The 23,321-nt window shown below is 54.5% G+C and overlaps 6 protein-coding genes across 6 annotated transcripts; 3 read left to right on the top strand and 3 right to left on the bottom strand.

Annotated features, from left to right (window-relative positions):
• Positions 1-1,292: 1,292 nt before the first annotated feature.
• Positions 1,293-3,347, bottom strand: CLAFUR5_02585 (uncharacterized protein; the record flags this gene model as incomplete). The annotated part of the gene is made up of 1 exon (XM_047901733.1): positions 1,293-3,347. One exon carries the CDS (start codon positions 3,345-3,347, stop codon positions 1,293-1,295), a length of 2,055 nt encoding a protein of 684 aa, XP_047758603.1.
• A 297-nt stretch (positions 3,348-3,644) lies between these two features.
• Positions 3,645-13,481, top strand: CLAFUR5_02586 (uncharacterized protein; the record flags this gene model as incomplete). Its single annotated transcript, XM_047901734.1, has 1 exon — positions 3,645-13,481. The coding sequence occupies one exon, from the start codon at positions 3,645-3,647 to the stop codon at positions 13,479-13,481; it is 9,837 nt and encodes a 3,278-aa protein (XP_047758297.1).
• Positions 13,482-14,244: 763 nt separating this feature from the next.
• CLAFUR5_02587 (Elongation factor 2) lies at positions 14,245-16,902 on the top strand (the record flags this gene model as incomplete). Its single annotated transcript, XM_047901735.1, has 3 exons — positions 14,245-14,258; positions 14,326-15,055; positions 15,109-16,902. 3 exons carry the CDS (start codon positions 14,245-14,247, stop codon positions 16,900-16,902), a joined length of 2,538 nt encoding a protein of 845 aa, XP_047758605.1.
• Positions 16,903-17,409: 507 nt separating this feature from the next.
• Positions 17,410-18,669, bottom strand: CLAFUR5_02588 (uncharacterized protein; the record flags this gene model as incomplete). The annotated part of the gene is made up of 2 exons (XM_047901736.1): positions 17,410-17,744; positions 17,805-18,669. 2 exons carry the CDS (start codon positions 18,667-18,669, stop codon positions 17,410-17,412), a joined length of 1,200 nt encoding a protein of 399 aa, XP_047758611.1.
• Positions 18,670-19,076: 407 nt separating this feature from the next.
• Positions 19,077-20,008, top strand: CLAFUR5_02589 (uncharacterized protein; the record flags this gene model as incomplete). Its single annotated transcript, XM_047901737.1, has 3 exons — positions 19,077-19,510; positions 19,642-19,787; positions 19,857-20,008. 3 exons carry the CDS (start codon positions 19,077-19,079, stop codon positions 20,006-20,008), a joined length of 732 nt encoding a protein of 243 aa, XP_047758610.1.
• A 181-nt stretch (positions 20,009-20,189) lies between these two features.
• Positions 20,190-23,282, bottom strand: CLAFUR5_02590 (CTD kinase subunit beta; the record flags this gene model as incomplete). Its single annotated transcript, XM_047901738.1, has 2 exons — positions 20,190-21,533; positions 21,603-23,282. The coding sequence occupies 2 exons, from the start codon at positions 23,280-23,282 to the stop codon at positions 20,190-20,192; spliced, it is 3,024 nt and encodes a 1,007-aa protein (XP_047757822.1).
• Between the last annotated feature and the right edge of the window lie 39 nt (positions 23,283-23,321).

Consider the following 23,321-nt stretch of genomic DNA (forward strand, 5'->3'; position numbering starts at 1 on the left):
CAACCTACGTAGGGTACTAGGCGCATACAAGACAACGTCAACAAGCACGGTAGAAATGGAGACAGGAATACCACTAATCGGCCAGTATATCCGGGGAATGAGAATTCAATACGCGGCAAAGACGACAGATTACCTAGTATAAACCACGATCTAGGAGGCAAACAACAAGATAGAAAGCCGCTACCGGAGAGGGGCCGGACACAGGACAAGCTAGAAAGAGGATGACCTTACTACATTCGCGGCCGTACAGACAAGCACCGAATGGCTAGCACGAAAAGAGGAGGAGCGCGGGACTCGCCAGGCCGGCGGGAGCAAGGCTAAGACCTAAAGTCTAGCGGAACAGATAGCGAGCTACCTATAGGAGCAGGACTGGAAAAGGAAGCCCCCTAAGACAACAGGCCCGATAGCACTCCGAGCTTTCTAGAGACACAATTACCAGCTATACAGGGACCTGACAAGGGCCGAAGCAAGCATAGCGATCCAAATCAGGTCCGAACACATTGGACTAAGGGCCTACCTGTTCAGGAGACGCGTACTAGACATCCAAAGCCCAGCCTGCTAGTGTGGCTACCCATCGCAAAACCCAGAACATATGCTACTACGATGCCCGCAGTGGGCGAGTGGCAGGGGAAATTGGAGGCACCAAGCGGGAAGGAGAGACTATAAGTCAATCATTAGGGACAAAGGCAACATTCGCCGAATCGGTCGGTGGATACTACAGCAGGGATACCTCCAGCAGTTTAGCCTCGCTAGCGAGACGGAGGAGTGGATAGACAAGAGGCGGAAGCTGGGGGGGTTGCAGATAGGGTAGTCATCAGGGCAGGCCTATAACACTAGCGTACCCTCAACAAGGGAAATCTAAGACGACAACGAGGGGGAAAAGACAGGCGGGAAGGAGGAGGGGGTTTCACTAACACGGTTTCCCCTCTGTATATACGAAAACAAGATAGCATAGCTGCATAGGCCAAAGGGCACTACAACAGCTTAAATGAAATATATATATATATATATATATATAACATACCCGATCAGTTGTACAAGAGCATCCTTCGTGCCTTAGCTGGTCTGTACAGCCATCCCAAATCTTGAATGGTCTCAAGCATGTCTTGGAAGTCATTGGTCCAACGTGGCTGAATCCTTCGCGAATGTCGAATGCCAAGAGTGCTGCGCCGCGGAGCTACCCTGCTGCAGTGAAATGGTCGAAGATCACACCCGGCTTCCATCTAGGCAGGTGTGCAGTCCTGCGGCACAGTGGCAGAGTTGCTGGAGGTCAGGAGATGTGTCTCCATCATTCAGAACCTATCATCGTCGGCGGTGTCGAAATCTTCCCTCATGTCAGTGCGCTCGTCCGGAACTGGCGCATTGTCGCTCGTTGGGACGTCGACCTTCATCTCTTCGGATGGAGTGCTCTCTGTGGCTTCCGGCTTATACCAAGACAATTCGACCTTACCGGCAAGCTGGAAGTCAGGCATCGATGCCATCGCCATGAAGTTCTCGGCAATGTATCGCTCGGTGCATGATACAACAACAGCGTCGGAGCGAGTAGGGTGTTTGCTCAGGTCGTGGGTTTCTGATCCATTAAACAGAATCCATTGCCGCAGAGCTTCTTCGTGCTCGTCGAAGGTACCGTCGGTGAAGACCACCAGAACCGACTTTGGTCGATTGTCTAGTCTCTTCACCGCGCCGCCTCTCGCGCCATGCCAGCCGCCTCGAAAGCCCGGATTGTACCCACCTCGTCCTCTGTACCCACCTCGTCCTCTGTAGCGGCCTCGAAAGCCGCCTCGGCCGCGGTACGGATATGCAGGGTTTGCAGATTCGTTGTAGGCTGCCTCTGGATCGATGCCGAGTCCCTTCGCCTCTTCCTCCAGTCTCTTGAGGAGTGCTGCAGCGTCGTTCTTGTTGTCGGGAGGACTTGCACCATTCGCTTCTGTCTGTGGCGTCTTCTTGGTCCTCTTCGCGAGCATCTCAGCCAGCCTCCTCTTCTCTTCCTCGACAGCTTTCTGCTTTGCTGCAAGATCGTTCCTCTGCTGCTCTGCTTGCTCTCGCTGCTTCTTTTGCTCTTCATGTCGCCGCTGTGCGTCCTCCTGTTTCCTTGCGAGCTCTTCGAGGTCGATTTGTGGCTCCTCTTCTTGCATCTCCACATCTCCTCCGTTTCTCTGAGGCGCAGGACTTGCAGCATGTCCGTTTGGTGGACGGGGCAAGCTGTCCGGCTTGTACCAGTGAACCTTGACGAACGTGTTGTCAAATACGCTCTTGGGACTGTCGTATGCGGTTTGTGCTTGGTCATGATCTCGGTAACGGACTATGGCCAGGCGCTTGTAAGGTTGCATTGTGACCTCGTCAATGTCTCCAAATTGGTTGAAGAAGTCGCGGACAGTCTGCTCATCAAACTTGTCCTCGGGTATTTGTTCGACGACAATAGTTGTCATGGATCGATCGTGGACGGGTCCTTGGTGCGAGAAGTCGGCACGATTGGCACCACCACGGCCGCTTGTTCCGCGGCCTCTGCCTCTGCCTCTGTTCCCCCCTCGTCCTCTGGCGCCAGCCGAAGTGTCGACCACTCCTGTTCGTGTGGGCTGCACGATGGACAGCACAGGATCGTACTCCTCGTGACCGGGTACAACGAGCGCATTATCGCCGTGCTCGTAAGGGCATTGCGCGCCTCGAGAGCAGTAGCCCTTGTTGTCGTAGTCTCTGCAGCGTTTTGCTGGCGCTCCACCGAAGCCATTGCCGTTCTGCGCCAAGCCCGTGAAGCCTGACATGTTTGGTAGAGGTAGACCCATCGCTTGCGACATGGCCATCAACGAGCCCAGAGGATCGCTCATGTCGAGCTGCGGCATGCCAGGAGGAAGTGCAGGCATCTGTGGGAAGCCTTGTGGTTGCGATGGGTGCTGCCATGCCGGAGCACCGCCATGCTGTTGCCGCCCGCCTCTGCCACCTCGTCTCGCCTGCTTCGTGGGTCTGTCGAAGGTCTGATTGTGATAGCTGGTCTGCGGCTCGTCCTGATTCCAGTCGTTGTAGTGTCTCTTCCGCGACTGATTCAACCCCGGCTCTGGATCTTGGACTTGCGGTTTCGAGGGATCGTATGCCTTTGTCGCGATCGCCGTGAAGACATGGTCCACCACAGCTTCCGATCGGTCGCCGAGGAAGTCGCGCAGGTTCTCGACACAGTTCGCCTTTGCGACAGGCTCTGGCTCGTCGGTCTTCACCAGCGCAATCACATAGTCGGCCAGCACGTCCGAGTCGGCATCGGAGACGTCCTTCAAGCCCTTCTCGATGATCCACGTCTTCAGCAGTTCTGAGTCGTTCTCGTCGAAGAACATGTCTGCTACGCGATCATGCAACATGTATGGTGCGATGGTGTAGAACAGGTGCAAGCTCCATCGCATCGCAGATCGTGGAGAAAGATGGAGCGGAGTTGAGGCCGACGCTCCATTCACGACACCCTTACCCTTACCCTTACCCTTACCCCTACCATTACCCTTACCACTACCCCTACCATTACCCTTACCACTACACATCGGACACACTGGCAGTACGGAGGGATCTTGACAGCACCACAGACGATGCGAACAGCCACGCGACCGCCATGATGCCGACACGAGTGACACGAGTGACACGACACGCGAGACACGACCTGCACCATGACGAGCTTGCGCGCTCAACCTCTGAACGCAGAGCACGAGTTCAACTGGGTCTTCGACCTTGAAGTGCTGGTCATTGGCATTCTGTCCCTGTTCTTCCTCTTCTACTTCAATCGACTGTTCGCCACGGTGGTCTCCTGTGCCATCCGACTCTACGTCTTCCGCTACTACAAAGCATGGATCGATATATCGGCGTTGCAGATCAGTCTGCTAGGAGGTCGCATCTTCTTCAAGAAGATCCGCTACCATGCCCACAATGTCACTGTACACGTCTACGAGGGACACATCACATGGCGATATTGGTTGAGGGCAGTCAAGGATGCCGAGGTGTTTCAAGATGAGGATGCAGCATCCATTGGCAGAGCGCGAAGCTCTAGTACGTCGACCGGCGACGAGCAAAGCGATGTGAGAGAGAAGGAGAAAGAGAAGAGTCGTGCTAGGTCCGGCAGTGTTGGCAAAGAAGAGAGGGCCACCACCAAACCGAAGAAGGAGCTGCCATGTCGCATATCTGTCAGGGTAGCTGGAGTTGAAGCCTTCATCTACAACCGCAGTCCCGTCTATGATGCTGTGGTTGAAGCGACAATGGGTAAGGCGACCCAAGCGTCGAAAGATGCTACCGACAGTGAAGCAAGTCCCCGGCCCGAGACTGCAGAAAGCTTCGAAAGCACTCAAGACGGCGTGGAGCCGACACGGACGACAACATACAACACCACAGCCAGCACGAACGCAGCGGGTGTTGAGAAGGCGAACATTCCATCTTTCTTGCGCATCTTTCCCATCAAGGTGGAATGCAAAAAGGCGGCAGCTGCTCTAGGTAACGAAAGCACCAAGAACATTATCGTCGCAAAGACAGAAAAGGGCGGCGGGACTTTCGACGCTGGACATGCTGGGCCTCTGGACATCTGGCAAATACTTATGAACTTTGAAGTCGAGGATGTAGTCGTTCAGATGAAGCCCAATCGGGACTACAAGGAGCAACAGCTGGACCAAGCGCAGCGCGTCCTGCGCGAGATGGAGCTGGAAGAGCCGCAACCAAGCCGACCTATCCGTGACACCTGCTCGAAGATACTGAGCCTTTGCTCCCGCTTGCGGGGCGCCATTCAACGACCTCGAAGTGCCCGTGACTCTCTTCGTACCGCTTCTGTAAGGTCAAAATCTGTCGCAGGAACAACGCATGCGCCCCTCGATCAACTGCCCGGCCAGCAACAATGGCACGGGCTCATGCGATACTTGGACGACGGTGAAATCAACGAACACGAGGAGTGGTCGCCTATTGAATACGCCAAAGCATCTGAGCTTGTGAATGTGCCCAAAGTCACCATGCGCTTTTTCTGGGACATGCCGGGTCCAGTCCCCGACACCCTGTCCGATGGCGATCATCTGCAAGGCCCCATGTACGAAGACGACATCAACGGTGCCGCGCCGCCTGCATATGGGATGGACCTCGGTGTCTATGGTGGTGTCGTGGTGTATGGACCATGGGCTGATAGACAACGCCTCAACCTTCAGCCAATCTTCGTCCCAGCAACATATGTTGATGCAATCCCGGCGAAGTCGCTGAAGCCCGGTGAACTCCGTGTCTGCACTGTTTTCCAGATCAAGGTCATAGTTGAGGACGATGTTGTTTTGCGTGTTCCAACGCGCGAAGAATCCAAAGATGCCAAGTGGAAAGGACGGGCAGACAAAGCAAACCCTGACGATCCCAATCAGCAAGATGCAGTCAAGGACGAGGGCAAGCACTGGAAGAAGCACAAGCATCGTAAGCGCTCCAAGGCGAAGCAAGGCACAGCTGCTGTCGACGCCCGCCCGTACGGCTGGCTCGACGTTACTGTAAAGAAGGACTCTGTTGTGAACTTCAACATGGACATGTATCCACGTGCTACTGGCTACCGCAACACTCTGGATCTGGATGTCAAAGGTGTCGAAATGTCAAGCAGCGTAAATCATGGCCTGCTCTGGCGATCAGGTCCTGTTATACTGGACGCCGACATCTCGCAGCCGTGCTCTTGGAACTCCTTACGAAAATGGCCTTTCAACATAGTGGTCAATGACCTCGAACTCTTCATACTTCGCGACCACCTTTTCCTCATCATCGATATTGTCAACGACTGGGCCTCTGGAGCGCCCTCGGAATTCTACACTTTCGTCCCTTACAAATACGACCTCGACATAACCTTTAATAGCTTTTGCATGTACCTCAACGTTAACGATGCTAATATAATCAACGATCCCGCGGACTTCGACCGCAACGACTTTCTTACTCTGGAAGGAAAACTCCACGCTGTGCTGGGCATACCGATGGAGCACTATCGACCAAAACGTAATCAGATCTCATTCGACGTGCTAGCTTCGGACATGAAGATGAGAATGATCAGTCCGCCGAAAAGCACTTTCCATGCCTTTGTGGAAGACAAGGTCATGGCTACGCTCCCGAAACTGACCCTGAATGGGTCGTTCAATGGCAACCAAGAAGTGCAAGTGGGCAATGTTGATGTCCTACGTATGGACATCGTAGGCACTGGGCTCAATCTCAAGGCTTTTGGCTTCTTTGTGAGACAGCTGGTCATGGTCAAAGAGAACTACTTCGGTGACTACATGCACTTCAAAACTTTGGAGGAGTTTCAAGGCGCGAGTGACGACTTACAAGAGGCCAACGTCAAGACTGCGAGCTTTCCGAAACCTACTTCAATCAACGAGCTGGACGTCGTGCTTTGCATAGTAGCAGAAGACGCGACGGTCATGCTCCCCACCAACTTGTACTCCTGCAAGGAATTCGTTCGTGCAGAGCTACCGCGAGCCGATCTTGACCTGCGAATCGTCAGCTACTATCTGGACATGGGCTTGCAGCTGTCACCAGTCAGTCTTCTGACTGGAACATCGCCTGATGATGAGGACGATGCGCCGCTCGACACTGACTCCAGCACACAGTTCTATTGCTCGCACGTCGAACTGAGAGGACATCGCTCGTTCGGCTTACCACCAAATGAAGATGCTTACGTGAGCCAATGGGACATCGATATCGGCAAGATCACGGGTGAGATGTCAAGCCGCTTTGTTCGCGACCTTGCACTGGCTGGCAGAGCTCTCACCTTTACGATCGACGATGCAGAGAATGCTTTGCCTGTGGTATCGCCAGCCGTGGTACTCGATGCCAGCTTCGTGCAGGTCAAGACTGATATTGTTCGACTCTGGATGCATGTCGGAAAAGACGCTCTGCTATTGGATCTCGAACCCGTCAAGGTCGATGTGGCTGGCTGGGCCAGTGAGACCTTCTCACAGAGGGTCAATGTGATCGTGCCCCTCTTGACGCTTGCCTGCGTCGATGGTCGCAGTGCATCAAGACACCGCAGCCGACGGTATCGCAGAGGCAAAGATGCCGTGAGGACCTACGCTTTCCTGCAGACCGGTGTCTCCCTTGATGTGGTGGGTCGAAGTGCACATTTCGTGCTTGAGACTAAGAAGCAGCAGAAGCATTTCAAACTGCATGATCAGAGAACGAATAGATTCCCATTCCTGATCCGGCCAAATATCGAATCAGAAGTACAGCCAGAAGACGAGCTCGATTTCGAGCCACCTGCAATCCCGTACCCCTTCCCACCCAAGCCTGTCATCCAGATGGGTGGGAACAACCGGCCCGCGTCGATCAAGTCGTTGAGAAGCTTTCTCAGTCATTCAGAATTTTCCATCAAATCCTCCTCGTCTTCGTTGTCGGCATCGATCAAGAGCTCTCGAACTATTGGGAGCGCGAAGACAAGGCCTAGCCTGCTTACCAGAGGTACTGAGGCCACCGACATCAGCGGGACATCAGCTTCCTTCCACAGCTTTGCATCCGATAGACCGAGCTCAGAGGACTCTGGAGACGGTCAAGGGCGACGCATTCTCCGTACAGATCGTGAGCGCGCCAAATTCGGGTTGCTTTCGTCGACTATGGCATTCTCGAGTCCATACTCTGAGCCTTACTTTCCCCTCGAGTTGGTAAGGCCAGATGAGACAAACGTCCCAGCATTTCCGGAAGCTGCTGCGAGTGACCTCAATTCAGACACATCGTCTGTCTCGGAGATGATCACAGATCCTGACATAGATCTTGATGCAGAGCATACCACCGTCATGATCAAAGTCCTGCCAGGCATACGAGCCTATGTTGAGCCAAGCGTAGCGATCACGGCTTCGAAGTTGATCAAGAAGGTCATGCCCATCATGCCAGAAGAAGTCATGGACTCGTTCCAGATGGACGTCATGGGTACTATACAGGCGCAGACTGCCTCGAAATTGGCCAAGAGCAACATTGTCGAGATTCAAGCCTCTTTGGCGTCAGCACATTTGCGGATCGTTGCACTGGATGAGTCCAACGAGCACATTGCGGACCAAGTTGACCTTACGTTGACTGGATTAGAGAATTCCACCAGGATCCGCAACCAGCCGCAACATGATGCAGCGCCTTTGCAGTTCCTGTCGATGCATGCATTGTTGGAGAGTCTTGAGGTGCAGCTCATCGATAAGATGGATCCAGCTCCTGACAGTCCACCAACCGTACGACTGAGTGTGGATGACGTCCTCGTGTGGTTGTCGATGGCCAACTCGAATGCTTTCCATCTGTCTTTCCACGATACGAATGTTGCTGTTACCGGGTCTAAAGCCAAATACCTCACGCAGCTGGCACTCAAGCTGATTCCAATTGTGAAGGATATACAGACTCGATTCGAGGACATCTTTGCAAGTAACGCGCGAAGGTTGCAAACGATGTCGTATGTGATGACCTACAACGGCGACACGGTTGGTGATCCACCGTTCATGGGCCGCCTGTTGTACGTGCTTCGAGTGGTGCCTACTCATTTACGAAACACCGATTCGTGGAAGATACTGGCTCGCTTCCGCTACATACTCATGCATCTACCGCAGGATGCCAAGAACCAGTTAGAAGCAAACGTGAAGGATGCCAAACTCAATATCCCAGCCGATACTCCAAGAGACGTGCTCGAAAGCTGGACTCAATCCCGCAATTGGGACGTACCATATGTCAACCAGACTGTGGCCTTCCAGAAGCTGCGCGGGGATGAGATCACACAGCTCAAAACGACCGAGCAGAAAGAAACAAGCGTCACGTTCAGGTCCGAGTCGCTGCGGGTAGCGATCGAACATGCCAAGGGCAACAGCGACATTATCCTGGAGGAAACATCTCTGGAACTGGAGAACTCTCCGCCAAGCAGGCCAGAAGGCCTTATGCTGGTGGACGAGAACAAGCGGACCAAGACCACTGTGCAGATGCACACCAATACGATCGCCTTGGCACTTGATTGGGGACTGTTCTACGTCGCCGAAGATGTCATATCGCTCGCGGACCAAATCGAGGAAGTCAAAGCACATCTCGAGAGCCATGGACACACTCCAACTTCGCAGAAACTGGAAGAAGGGCTATTGAGACACGACATTCACGCAGTCGTCTCAATGGGAACTGGTAGTATAGCAGTACGCAGCGCCAGCTTGCGTCATGTCTCAAGAGCAGACGGCCTTAAAATGTCCTTCCTCGGCACAACACAGGCCAGTGAAGAGCTAGGTCAATGCGAGAGCGTGATCGTGAACGTTGATCGTGCAGTCACTGAGCTACATGGAGCTGAATCGCGCATCTGGCAGACGCTGATCACCTCGCCGAGCATTTACGTCGATCACCTTACACCAGCGGTTGGCATTGACACGCCAGCGACCGTGACTCTGGCGATCTCGTACGATGACCTCCAAATCGCCATTACCGAGCAAGTACCTGGTATCCTACATATCGTCGACACCATTATCACAGAAGAGGTGGCTAAGTGCCAGCGACTGGCGGAGATCGTCCAAGCCAACAAGCGAACGAGGAAACCGTCCATTGTACCGAACAACGGGACTGCCATCTCACGTCCGAGCACAGCTTCTGGTCAAGCACCGAAACTACACGTTGCGGTACTGGCTGGAAATCTTGAAATGGAGATATCCCTTTTGTCCACGCTGAGCTACCAACTCAAGGGCACCGCGGCCAGCATCAGAGTCGCGCCAAGCTTGGCAAAAGACCAGGTCTTCAGCATTGACTTCGACGCTGGTCGTCAGGAGCACTCTTTCCTCAACACGTCTGGAGACGATACGCATACGCAAGGTCTTCTCGATGTGCCTCCCATCAATGGCCATGTTGGTCTAGAGTTAGGCCAAGAGGAGACTGCCATATCTGTTGTAACCACGATTGAGAAGGTCCAAGTTGACGCTGGAGCTATCCAGGGACTTGTTGGCGTCATCATTAGACCGGAAGTGCAAGACATTGTCTCCGCTGTCAAGGTCGGTGTCGACGGCATCAAGGGCCATATCGCGGAAATCTTCCCGGAGGGGGAGACCGCGCAAAGGCTCGCAGATCCGAAAAAGCGGCAGATCGTGTTCGACACAAGGTTTGCTCTACTTGGCATCCGAGTCTCTGCAAGTACGCCTAGGGTGGTGGGTAACTCTACAGCAGAAGTCGAGTTCGGCATTGGCCCTCTGCATGCCACGGCCTCAAACAAGGCTATGCCAAAGGAGATCATCCCAGAGGTGCGTATGCACATACAAGATATCGGCGCCAGTTTGAAGATTAAGGAGCGTGGGAAGCTCCGCCCCTGCGGCAATGCCACCCTGACAGTGAGCCTCCACTTCAAGAATCTCGCGGGCGAGCAGGGTGCGACTACCCGATCGCTCAAGGTTAGCAGTCACGGGCCTGAAGTCAATGCCTATCCAGAGACGGCATCGACCATCATCGATGTTATCAACCACCTCCAGGACCGCATCAAGCATCTGGACTTGTCTAAAGAAGTGGAGTACCTGCGACGCATGCGCGACGAAAGGCGGCAGACCGTGGTCCAGAAGATCAGCGGTAACGATGAATGGACTGAGGATCAAGAATTGCCATTCTCGCCGGAAGATCTGCTTGCGATCAAAACAACCATTGAGCTGACTGACATCAAAGCTTGCTGGCTTGTTGATCCTTCATTTGCAGCCAACAAGCGTGCTAGAGTCGATGATCTGGTTCTCTCAATACAAAGCATAGAGTTCACGACTCGATCTGGAAACGAAGCTCGATTGACGATCAAGGACATGATGTTGCAGCTGGCGAAGAAGGACGGCAAACAGACCCGCTCGCTAAATTCTGGTCTGTTATCTGAAATGGGCTTCAGCGTAGGATACTGGAAGGTGGACAACAAGCGTCACGCCGCCATCAGGGCCACTGGCAAACCTTTGGACCTTCGTCTTGAGTCGAGGTTCATACTTCCTGTCAATGCTCTACAGAAGTCTATCGAGATGGCCATTGACGATGCGAGGAAGGGCACCGCCACTTGGGAGAGCACTCCGACCTCATCGGGAGCTCCTAGGTCTTCCACGACCATGTTTGACAACAAGCATCTTGGTTCGCTTCTCGTTGAAGCTGACTTCGCTGGAGCGCAAGTGTACATGCAAGGCTCTATGCCGAAGGACCGCGACTTGTCGACAGTCGCGGCTGCTTCACAGCTAAAGTATGGAGCTCGGCATGGGCGATATGGACAGTTCGCTGGCGATGGCGAATTACTGCATACCACATTGACAGCACCAGGGATTGCTTTCAAGCTTGAGTACAACTCCTTGAAACAGCAGCCTACTATCAACGCCGAGCTCATGATTGATGCATCGTCAAATATGCTGCTACCGAACGTGGTGCCCCTAGTACAGGAAGTCTCGAACAGTGTCAAGGAGCTGGTGCGCGATAAGAAGCCAGCTAATGCGCCGATTAAGCAGGTGCATGTTTCTGAGGTAGACAAACCTGCACAAAAGTTCTTCGACACCGGCGACGACTCCATAATCGACGTCACGCCAGCTAAGATCTTTGGCAAGACGAAGTTTGACTTGGGCTTCCGCATCGCGAAGCAAGAGTTTGGTTTGAGCTGTCAGCCTATAGCAAGGGTCGATGCAAAGGCTTCTCTCGAAGACTTTTACGTGACCATGAACACCATCGACTCGGATGAACATGGCCACTTCTTTGCAACGTCTGCAGTACTTACTGGGTTGAAAGCCCAGGTCAAGCATGTCTACTCGAGGGAGCCGACCTTCAGCTACGATATGGAGTCAATTGTGCTCTCAGCCATGAACAACAAGCACCTGAGCGGGCAGTCTGGTATATCAGCGATCTTGAACGTCAATCCTACACGGATCGTCATCAACGGCAAGCAATTTCAGGATCTGCTGCTGTTCAGGGAGATCTGGCTGCCACCTGAGATCAGGAATGCTGCTGCGGAAGGCGGCCCTTCTTCTGCAAAGCCGGCTGCTTCGAGGGCCGATGAGTTCCTTGTTCAGAAGTATCAGACTGTGGCTGCAGCTGCAGCGTTTCCTTGGAATGCCACTGTCTCCATCGCGAGGCTATCTGTCGATGTCGACCTAGGCCAGAGTATTGGCAAGTCATCGTTCACCATGACGAACCTGTGGGCATCCCAGGCGAAGACATCGAACTGGGAGCAGAACTTATGTATTGGCCTCGACGAGATGGCGGTTAACAGCACAGGCAGAATGAGTGGCTTCATTCAACTTGCAAAGCTTGGTATTCGGACTTCCATCAGGTGGCCAGAAGAAAACAGTGAAGCGACAATGCAGAAGACGCCACTGATACAAGCTTCCATCGGCTTTGACAAGCTCCTGGCTAAAGCTGCGTTCGACTACCAAGCTTTCGCCTTTGGTGACATTGAGGGCTTCGACTTCCTCATGTACAACGTTCGAGATGCGCACGGCAAGTCCGATAGACTTGTGGCTGTACTGGACTGCGAGAAAGCGTATGTGTTCTGCACGTCGACTAGCGCTGCGCAAGCTGTTGGTCTGTACCAAGCTTTTGACCGCCTCATACAGGAGAAGCAGTCGGCTTATGTGCAGTCACTGCGAGACATCGAAAAGCATGTACGCCGCGAGAGCACAATCGTGCCGACGAGATTCGGGCCAATGATTCCTGACTCGCCGGTACTGGAGAAGAAGAGCAAGGACAGCCCGATCCGACTTCACACAGATGTCGTGGTCACTGTGGGCGCCATCTGCTTTGGCGTGTACCCAAGTACATTCTTCGACAGCCAGATGCTCAAGCTCGAAGCGAACAATATTCAAGCTCGCTTCGCTGCCGGACTGGAACGAGGTAGGGTGACCAGCGGTCTTGGGATGACACTCGGTCAACTCCAAGTCGGTCTATCGTCGGTCAGACGCATCACCGCCGTTCCCAAAGCTCTCGAAGTTACAGTCGATGAAGTTATCAACAGTGCCTTGAATGCCAAGGGTGGCACGATCCTGCGCGTTCCAAAGGTCATTGCATCCATGCAGTCCTGGCAGACACCTCAGTCCAACGAAGTGGACTACATCTTCAAATCCCTCTTCGACGGCAAGATCGACGTAGGCTGGAACCTCTCCCGCATAGACTTCATCAAGAACATGTGGCTTTCCGGCTCCAAAGCTCTCGCCTCCCGCCTAGATCGCAAATCCCTCCCCGAGTCCGCCGTGAAGATCCGGGCAGGTCCTGATCCTGACCAGCCTGCCTCTCCACCCAAAGCCACGTCGTCGTCCTCCTCCGAAGAGGACACGGGAGCGTCCAACCAGCAAGAGAAGATCACAGCGGAGATTAACCTCCCTCAATCTCGGTATGAGTACCACGCGCTCGAGCCGCCGATCATTGAGACGCCGCAGCTGAGAGATATGGGAGAGGCTACGCCGCCGTTGGAGTGGATTGGGTTGCACAGGGATCGGTTGCCGAATGTTACGCATCAGATTTTGATTGTGAGTCTGCTGGAGGTGTGTAAGGAGGTGGAGGATGCGTATGGGAAGATATTGGGGTCGAGGTGAGGGGTTGGTGGAGGAGATGAGTTGAGATGAAGTGTTTTCTTGAATGGGGACCAAGGATGCCCTTGCAGCGTTTCCAGCGAGGGGTATGGAGTTTGGTACTTGTGGATGTGGTATGGGTTATCACAGAACGTAGCAGCGAATGCATATTGTACAGCATACTTCATGACAGAATACATTGACTTCCACAATGAGCATTCAAGGATCGTAAGATACAAAATGCTGGACCAAGCCGGATCATCATCAGGCCGTCCTCCGAGGAAAATAGCTTTGCACGTGCTTGATGCTTGACTCATGACTCACTGAACGGCGGTACTGTTTTGAGACGCAGTGCGACCAGGCCAACGTATCATGGCATTGCGATCGAAGGCAGTGCTGCTGGTGTAGCCCTGTGAGTCGATCTGTAATGCGGTATTTCGTGCAGTAAGTCCGTGAGAGTGGCGCGGGATCACGGGAGCACGGTCCAAGTCGCAGGGATCAGGCGGGGCGACTCTTCCCACTAAGCGCAGAATTGATCAGAGATACTCTCGCAGGACACCGCTCGCTCTCTCTTCCCTCCTCCACCCACACACGCCCTGACAGGTATATCACCACCACTCCCCCGCCGCAGCCACTGCGGCCACCCACTGAGACCGCATCACAGGCAGACAAATACATCGAGGACAAGTGCCAGCGAGCGCTTGCGGGGTACATTGAGACCTCACACCAGAACCCTTTTCTCAAGACCGAAACGAGTGCCAGGGAGCACTCCCCCGTCTGATTCAAGATGGTCAACTTCACGTGAGTCGACATGGAAACACGAGAGCATACCACAGCGCAATGGCAATGGCTGACAATCATCCCACAGCGTGGAGGAGATCCGCCAGCTCATGGACAGGCCCAAGAACATCCGTAACATGTCCGTCATTGCCCACGTCGACCACGGCAAGTCCACCCTTACCGACTCCCTCGTCCAGCGCGCTGGTATCATCTCAGCCAAGAACGCCGGTAGCGCGCGATTCACGGATACCAGAGCAGATGAACAAGAGCGTGGTGTCACCATCAAGTCGACTGCCATCTCTCTGTACGGTCAGCTCATCGACGACGAGGACCTCAAGGACCTCCCAAAGGTCGACGCTACCGAGGAAAACCACTTCTTGATCAACTTGATTGACTCGCCAGGTCACGTTGACTTCTCATCTGAGGTCACCGCTGCTCTCCGTGTCACTGACGGTGCTCTCGTTGTCGTCGACACCATCGAAGGTGTGTGCGTGCAGACCGAGACTGTGCTCCGTCAGGCTCTCGGTGAGCGTATTCGTCCAGTTGTCATCATCAACAAGGTCGATCGCGCTCTTCTCGAGCTTCAGCTCAGCAAGGAGGATCTGTTCCAGAACTTCTCCCGTGTCATCGAGTCCGTCAACGTCGTCATCTCGACTTACTACGACAAGGCTCTTGGTGACTGCCAGGTCTACCCAGACAAGGGCACGATCGCCTTTGGTTCCGGTCTCCACGGCTGGGCCTTCACCGTCCGCCAGTTCGCCACTCGTTACTCCAAGAAGTTCGGTGTCGACAAGGTCAAGATGATGGAGCGTCTCTGGGTGAGTTGCACGACATGATGACACACACATTTGAGCGAGACTGACAGTAGCAGGGTGACTCTTTCTTCAACCCAAAGACCAAGAAGTGGACCAAGGTTGGCACACACGAGGGCAAGGACCTCGAGCGTGCTTTCAACCAGTTCTGTTTGGACCCGATTTTCCGCATCTTCGACAACATCATGAACTTCAAGAAGGACCAGATCCCAACTCTCCTCGAGAAGCTTGAGATCAAGCTCGCCAACGACGAGAAGGACCTCGAGGGCAAGCAGCTCCTCAAGGTTGTCATGCGCAAGTTCTTGCCAGCCGCCGATGCCCTCATGGAGATGATGATTCTCCACCTTCCATCTCCAGCGACTGCCCAGAGATACCGTATGGAGACTCTTTACGAGGGTCCACCAGATGACGAGTCTGCCATTGGTATCCGGGACTGCGACCCCAAGGGACCTCTCATGCTTTACGTCTCCAAGATGGTGCCGACCTCTGATAAGGGTCGTTTCTACGCTTTCGGTCGTGTCTTCTCTGGTACTGCCCGCTCTGGTCTCAAGGTCCGCATCCAGGGACCAAACTACGTTCCAGGCAAGAAGGAGGACATGTTCATCAAGGCCATCCAGCGTACCATTCTCATGATGGGTCGTTACACTGACCCAATTGAGGATGTGCCAGCCGGTAACATTCTTGGTCTTGTCGGTATCGACCAGTTCTTGCTCAAGTCTGGTACCCTTACCACCTCCGAGACTTCGCACAACCTGAAGGTCATGAAGTTCTCCGTGTCTCCTGTCGTGCAGCGATCCGTCGAGGTCAAGAACGCCAACGATCTTCCAAAGCTTGTCGAAGGTCTCAAGCGTCTGTCCAAGTCGGATCCTTGCGTCCTTACCTACATCTCCGAGTCCGGTGAGCACGTCGTTGCTGGTGCCGGTGAGCTCCATCTCGAGATCTGCTTGAAGGATCTTGAGGAGGACCACGCTGGCGTGCCACTCCGCGTCTCCGACCCAGTCGTCCAGTACCGTGAGACTGTCGCTGGCGACTCGAGCATGACTGCGCTCTCCAAGTCGCCAAACAAGCACAACCGTATCTACGTTATCGCGACTCCTCTCGCTGAGGAGGTTGCCAAGGACATTGAGTCCGGCAAGATCGGTCCCCGTGACGATTTCAAGGCTCGCGCCCGTATCCTTGCCGACGACCACGGTTGGGATGTCACTGACGCACGTAAGATCTGGTGTTTCGGCCCAGACACCAACGGCGCCAACTTGCTCGTCGACCAGACCAAGGCCGTGCAGTACCTCAACGAAATCAAGGATTCCGTTGTCTCTGGTTTCCAGTGGGCAACCAAGGAAGGTCCAGTCGCCGAGGAGCCAATGCGAAACGTGCGCTTCAACATCATGGATGTCACCCTCCACACCGATGCCATTCACCGTGGTGGTGGTCAGATCATCCCAACGACCCGTCGTGTGCTCTACGCCGCCACTCTTCTGGCCGACCCAGGTCTTCTCGAGCCAGTCTTCTTGGTCGAGATCCAGGTTCCAGAGCAGGCTATGGGTGGTATCTACGGTGTGCTCACCCGCCGAAGAGGTCACGTTTTCGAGGAGGCACAGCGTCCAGGTACCCCACTCTTCAACGTCAAGGCATACCTCCCTGTCAACGAGTCCTTCGGTTTCAACGCAGATCTCCGCTCCAACACATCCGGACAGGCTTTCCCACAGTCAGTGTTCGACCACTGGCAGATCCTCCCAGGTGGCTCCGTCCTCAACAAGGAATGTCCACCAGGAAAGATTGTCGAGGATATGCGCAAGCGCAAGGGTCTCAAGCCAGATGTTCCAGGCTACGAGAACTACTACGACAAGTTGTAAACAGCATACCGATGCGAGTGCTGTTGGAGAGATTCACAAAAGGGTGTCGAGCATTTGCGGGCGTCTACTGCAGCTGATGTTTCAGTTTCGCTGCGCGCCGAATGATACACCACTAGACAGAAGTGGTCTCGTGCCACTTGTTATGAAATGACAAGGAGCGAGGAATGGGGTGGATATGAGCATGACTTTCATTTGTTTTCCGATTTGCTGTTGGTTGTCTGAAGAAAGATAGATCGCCAAAAGCACGAACGGTTCCAAGAACTATTTTTTCTTTTCTTTCTTCTCGTTACAAAACTTCTCGCGGTTTATTGCAATCAGACCCAACACCAACTTAGCCTAGGACAGAAAACCCAAGACATGAACGAAACGCTCTTCAGAGAACGCCGACCTCTCATGCCATCAGCAAACACAATATCGCCGCGATCGTAAGTGCAATCAAGCACCGAGTCAAGCACGACAGATCTTCTCATCTCACCTCTTCTCTCCTTCGCCTCCCGGACAAGCATTTCAAGCAAGATGCAACTCATAAAAGAGGAACAGCACGAAAGCGATGAAAGCATACTTCACCACCTTCCACATCAGCTCCTTGTCCTCATTGACGTTCTTCGGCAGATGCTTGCGGACTTTGGGACCAGTGACGATGTCGATGGCTGGACCAACTTGGCCCTTTTGCATTGCTTCGAAGGCTTTTTGAAGGCGGGTTCGGGTGGGAAGAGCTTCTTGTTGCGGTGATGGTGATGGGGGGTGGTTGAGGTTATAGGCTTCTCGCTCCGCGGCGCGCGAGTCGTCTTCCATGCGTTGTTGTTCGCGGCGCTTTTGGGTGAGGGCGCGTTTGAGGGGCACTATGGTGTGTCAGTGAGTGATCATGAGAGTGGATGGAGGGCGACGGTCAGGAGACTTACCAGGTACGGCAGCGACCTTGGATTTCTTCTTACGGATGATGGCGTCTTGGTCTGATTTGAGCTTTGCGATGGTAGCGGCGGCGGTGATGTTGGTTGGAGGAGTAGTGGCGTCGTCTTTGCCGCCTGCTGCGTGGGCGTAGTGAGAGAACTTCTTTGCGACTTTGCTGGTGGGTCGGATGTAGGCTTCTTCGACTGGTTCGGCGAGTTCGACTTTCTTCCATTTCTTCTTGTTCTTGGACTTGGGTTTGGGGAGGGGAGGTGCTGGAGTAGCCTTCTGCTCCTCGCCTGTGGCCTCGATCTTGGACTCGTTGTTGCTCTTTGGCTCTTCAGTGGCGGCGGCGGAGATTTCCTTCTCGATGATCTTCGGTGGCCGGCCCTTGATGACCAGAAACTTCTCGCCATGGTCGTCTCGTTCCTTCTTACTGGGTGCGGGAGCTGATGGGTCCTTCTTCTTGACCACCCGCTTGGGTTTGTCCACGACGGACCAAGCTGTCTGATCTTCGTCACTGGAGTTGGCAGGAATCTCGACCTTCTCGGGCTTGTGCTCTTCCTTCGCAGCCGCATCTTCATACCCCTGTGGATCTGCCGCGCCAGCTTCCATCCCATCTACCTCCTCGCTCTCGGACGAGTCTCCATCATTCGAGTCTGCTCCATGGTCCTTATTGATCTCGGAGACCTTCCTAGGGCGGCTGACTGGTGATTCGTTACTGGAGTTGGTCTTGTCTTCGGAAGACGGCTTGACGTGGTACTTTGGTGGCGCTGGAGCCGGAGTGTCTCGAAACCAATCCGGAACGACGACTTCATCAGGGCCCGCCGTACTCGGTGGTGTGCTGTCTGTGGGGAAGAGGTTCGGATGCATTGCCATGTTGCGGATCAGAATTGCTGGTGCCGAGAAGAGTGGAAGGTATGTTCGGTTTGCTGAGGGACAAATGCTGGTGATCGGGTTCAGCAGAATTGGTTCCGAATGTAAGAAATGCTGATCAGCGACCGCGAACAAGAGAAGTGCTAAAGTGTTATTGAAGTGTCATGTTTGCTCGTGGGACAATAAGAATCGCAAGTGAAGCAGATCCACACACGGACGCTCCCGCATCTCGTGCTGAACTGATTGGATTTCACATGTGATCCGCGGCTCCAAGCGGCGTCGCGCGAGCGAGTCGTCACATACCTTTTAAGCGACGCTTCTTTCCGCCTACACTTCGACCAAACACAACCATCAAACAACCACACACAGCCATCTTAACCACCACAGCACCACAACCACCACCCACCAAAATGGACGACTCCTCCGACATGGGCGGCATCACCCTCCCCACCACCAACTCCGATGACCCCTTCGACGGCAACAGCCTCATGATCTTCCCCTCCGCCGTGGAACCCGCCTTCACCAAAACCCCCGCGAACGTCAAAGGCGACTACGTCTCCTCCACCTCCACCTCCGCTCCAGCACCAGCCCCAGTCCACATCCCTGCCAAGCGCAAGACCGCCACTCCCAAAAAAGGCGCTCAGCAGGTCAAGAAGCGCAAGACCGGCAAGAAAGCCATGGCATCTCGTGCCATTCCGCGTTCCTTTGAGGAATGCAGTGAGCCCGATCAGATGCTGATCCGGAAGCGTGATGAGGGGAGTGATTGGAATCCGATTCGGAAGGAGTGGAAGGAGATGACGGGGGAGAGTACGGCTACTAGTACGCTGCCGAATCGATATGCTAGGTGAGTGCGTTTGAAGCTGAAGGGAATAGAAGGGAAGCGGCGCACGACGACCTTGGCTTCCATCTTCCCGTCTTGCATCTTTCATCTTTCGTTGGAATGAATGGCTGACGCATGACGTGACCTTCATCCAGACTCAAATCCAACTTCACCGTAATCCGCGAAGAAGACAACGCCCTTCTCCTCAGCGCGAAACGCGAAGTGGAAGAATCCTTCGAGGCGCAGAAGTGGGATCTTGTCGCAAGAGTTGTGGCCGAGAAGGGAGGGGATACGTATGCTGGTAAGTCTCCTCAGTATCGATCTTCTTCTACTCTGTTTGTTCGTCATGTACTGACTTGAATTTTTACAGGTGTGGTGCTGAAGCGCCAGTACAAGAAGTTGATGGTGACGCAGGCGATGTGCGAGCCGCCGGAGGGAGTGCGGGATCCGGATTTTGAGGTTGAGGAGTTGCCTGCTGAGGATAGCGAGAGTGAGGAGGAAGTGCGAGGATCTGGTGGATGATTGTCTTTGTTTACCTGCTCTTCACGGGAATGGCTGCAGCGGGGGCACTGAGCAGCTGTGCCTGATAACATCAGTAGTTCTGGGGTATGGAGTTATTGCTTTGCGGCCAATTGTTCCATTGACACTGCATTTCCAGAGCTCAGCCTTCCATCGTTGCATAGGCAGAACACGCTGATACTCTTCACCTTCTATCATCTCGACGGCTCCGATCATCATAATCGCGCCTGTCACGATACCGGTCCCTATCCCTCCGATCGTCAAACCGCCGAGAATCCCTATCCCTATCATCATACCTCCTATCTCCTCGATCCCTATCTCGATCACTCGTTCTCGTGCGCTCGCGGTCTCGCTCGATAGCTCGATCAATTGCGGGCGCTCGCGGACTGTCTCGCGTACCGCGTCGATCGTCGTAGTCTCGTGGCGGCCGCCCTCCGACCCGATCTCGCTCTGGGCGGTCTGGATTGTCCCGCCGGCGTTCCCTATCGCGCGATCGTGAACGAGCTCGTGGCAAGGGCACTTCAATCTCTTCTTCGTATTCCTCCCACTCTTCCGTGTAGTAGCTGTTGACTTGTGTTCTTTCGTCGGTCGCTCTTACTGGATCAAGCATGAAGCGTAAGGTGCCTCCACCTTCTGGTGTTGGTGGTAGATTTGGCCCATTGCCGTTCGTGGGCTGCGGTGCCTGTGTGCCGCCTTGTGGTGGTGACACAGGGGTCGGGTGTCCGTTGCTGACGCGGAGAGTGCTACTGCTGGTGCCGTTGACGTTGTCAGGTGATGGGGGAGGCTGTACGACTGTGAATCGAGGCAGACTGGACTCCGAGCACTCCTTGTTAAGGGCAAGACGGATGCGAAGGAACTCGTCGAGGGAATACCTAGTCCCCAAGATGGTCGAAGTTGTGTGGTGGGTATACAGATCCAGCGCGTCGAGAAGCGTCTCCATGACTTCTTCGCGGGTAGTGTGCCACTTGTCGAGGTTGAGCAGCTGGAGGTCATCCCGCACAGGGCACGTGTTGTTGTCAGATGTGGTAGCGAGGAAGTGCGCGGCCAACTCCAGGCTGGCCAAGGCGAGAGTGGCACTGGTCTGCTTCAGGACTGCAAAGGTTCGGTGCAAATCGGTAAGAATGGTCCATGCCAGCTGCGACGTGGCCTTCAGATCCTCGCTCTGTGGCAGGCTCTTGCTGACTTTGACCAGAGTGTGATGCGGCGACCGGCTCCTGAAGTCGAATCCACCGCTCTCCAACACCAGGCGCTCCAGACCGATCACGACCCTACTGGGACCTTCAAAGATGGCATCGTCCGCTCCCACCTGCTCATGCCCAGAAGTCTGCTTAAGATTGTACGCGGCAGCAAGGATGTCTCTGCTCTTCTTGAGGGTGTCCTCGTTCTTGCAGCTGGTCAGCAGACTTGCCGCTGCAGCGTCTGCCCATGCATACTCCAGTGTATGATGTGCCAGCCGGAACTTGTGGTAGTACACACAAGCCGTTGTGAAAGTCTTGACGGGTAGTTGTAGGGCTCTGCGAACCTGGTCCTACAAATGGCAACATGTTAGCCATACTGATGCCCAGCGAATGCCAACACGCTTGAGCACATGACATACCAACCAAGTCACACCCTGCAGCCTGACACTATCCTCCCTCGCCTCTTGTATACTCCTCTCTTGCGCATCGAGTCCCGCAGGCTGCAGCCTCTTCTCCACGGCACTCTGCGTGATGTACGGCGCCGATACTCGAATTGTTGAAGGATGCGGCCCGGTCACTTTCGCTTCGCCGTTCGACATTCGCTTGGTCGCGCCCATGGTAGGCGTCGCTTTCGAGCCGAATGGCACAAATGCCTCGATCGATCGTGTCGTGAGATGCCGTGGTGTCGTCGAAGCGGTCGCTGTCGCTGCGCTCTCAAGCTCGCGTTCGGGCTTGCGTCCGCTTGACGTGAAAGTCCGAGGAGCCCCCGGTGTTGGATCTTCAGCTTCCACTTCCACTTCCACTTCACCATCCGATCGCTGTGCAACAGCATCGTGTTTCTGCTTCAAACGTCTTCTGGTCATCTCGTGCCGGTCATGTGTGCCCTCCTGCTGCGGCATCGCTGCATCGACTTGAGGTGACGGCTGACGCTGCTCCTGCTGCTTCATCTTGAACTGCTTCCGGTACTCCGATCGTCGGCCATATGCTGGACGCGCTCCTGTACCAACATCCCTCGGCGACGGCCGCGCATCAAACATTGATGCATCACGACTTCCTCGCTCGCCAGGCATCGGCGTGCCTCTAATGCTCCCAACACTGGCGGTAGGCTGCCTAGTCTTCCTGTCCAGCTCGTCCTTACTCCTGCCCTGCTCCCTCTTCACAATCTTGTACAAGAGGTCTTGCTCCATGTGGCTCAGCTCCTCTTCCTTGCACTGACGTGGTAGATGTCCCATCATGCCGCAGCGGACACAGAGTGGATCTCCCCAGACGAACGTGTATGCCCGCGAGCCGTTGATGAAAGGGTTACGGGAGCGTAGAGGGTCGAAGCCATACTCTGTGTGTGCTTGTTCACGGCGAAAGCGTTCATGGTGGTGGTCGAGGTCTTCATGGCTGTGCCAAACGGATTCGCCTGGCCATTGTTCGCGCTGGTGAAGCGCTTCGGGATCAGGTGGGAAGCCATGAGGACCGTATGGAGGCCTCTCCATGTTCCAGTGAGTGGCTCTACCACTGGAATTCGGCCTGGTGCTAGCGATGTGATCATTCTGCTCGAACGAGTGCCTCGAGTGTTCACGCATAATAGGTGGCGGCCCATCCGGTCTCGGCGACACTCCATCATGCGCTCCTTCCATCCGCATCATCCCATATCGACTCGGCTGCACCTCATCACTGATCTCCCTACGATACGATGACGCCGGCGTCAAAGTCATTCTCGGCCTCGGTGGCAGTTCCTCATTCGCACCATCCATCTGATTGAGATGCGCGCGGTCAGGGTGCATCATCGGCGACGTACGTGCAGGCCGTGCTGGCAAGTCGTCCTGAAGATGCGGCCGTGGCGGCGGCCTTGGTGGTAAATCGTATCTAGTGACAGCAGGCAGCGGCTTCGGCCAGAATCCTGGCGCATCAACAGGCGGAGGTGGCGGAGGAGGTGGAGGTCGTGCACCATTCGATGCGAACTCGAGGCCGGCATAATGATCCCACACTCGTTTGAGCTCTTCCTCGCGTGGATGCGCCCATTTGCAGGACTCGACGAAGTCGCATGTCGTCTTGTGCATCGCGTAGAATTTGCAGATGCCCAAGTCTTGCCATGGTACGTAGACCATCTTGTCCCGTTTCCGAGGGAGTATGCCACCCTATATCTG

Source organism: Fulvia fulva, chromosome 2, assembly GCF_020509005.1.
Source record: "Fulvia fulva chromosome 2, complete sequence".
Classification (NCBI taxonomy): domain Eukaryota; kingdom Fungi; phylum Ascomycota; class Dothideomycetes; order Mycosphaerellales; family Mycosphaerellaceae; genus Fulvia; species Fulvia fulva.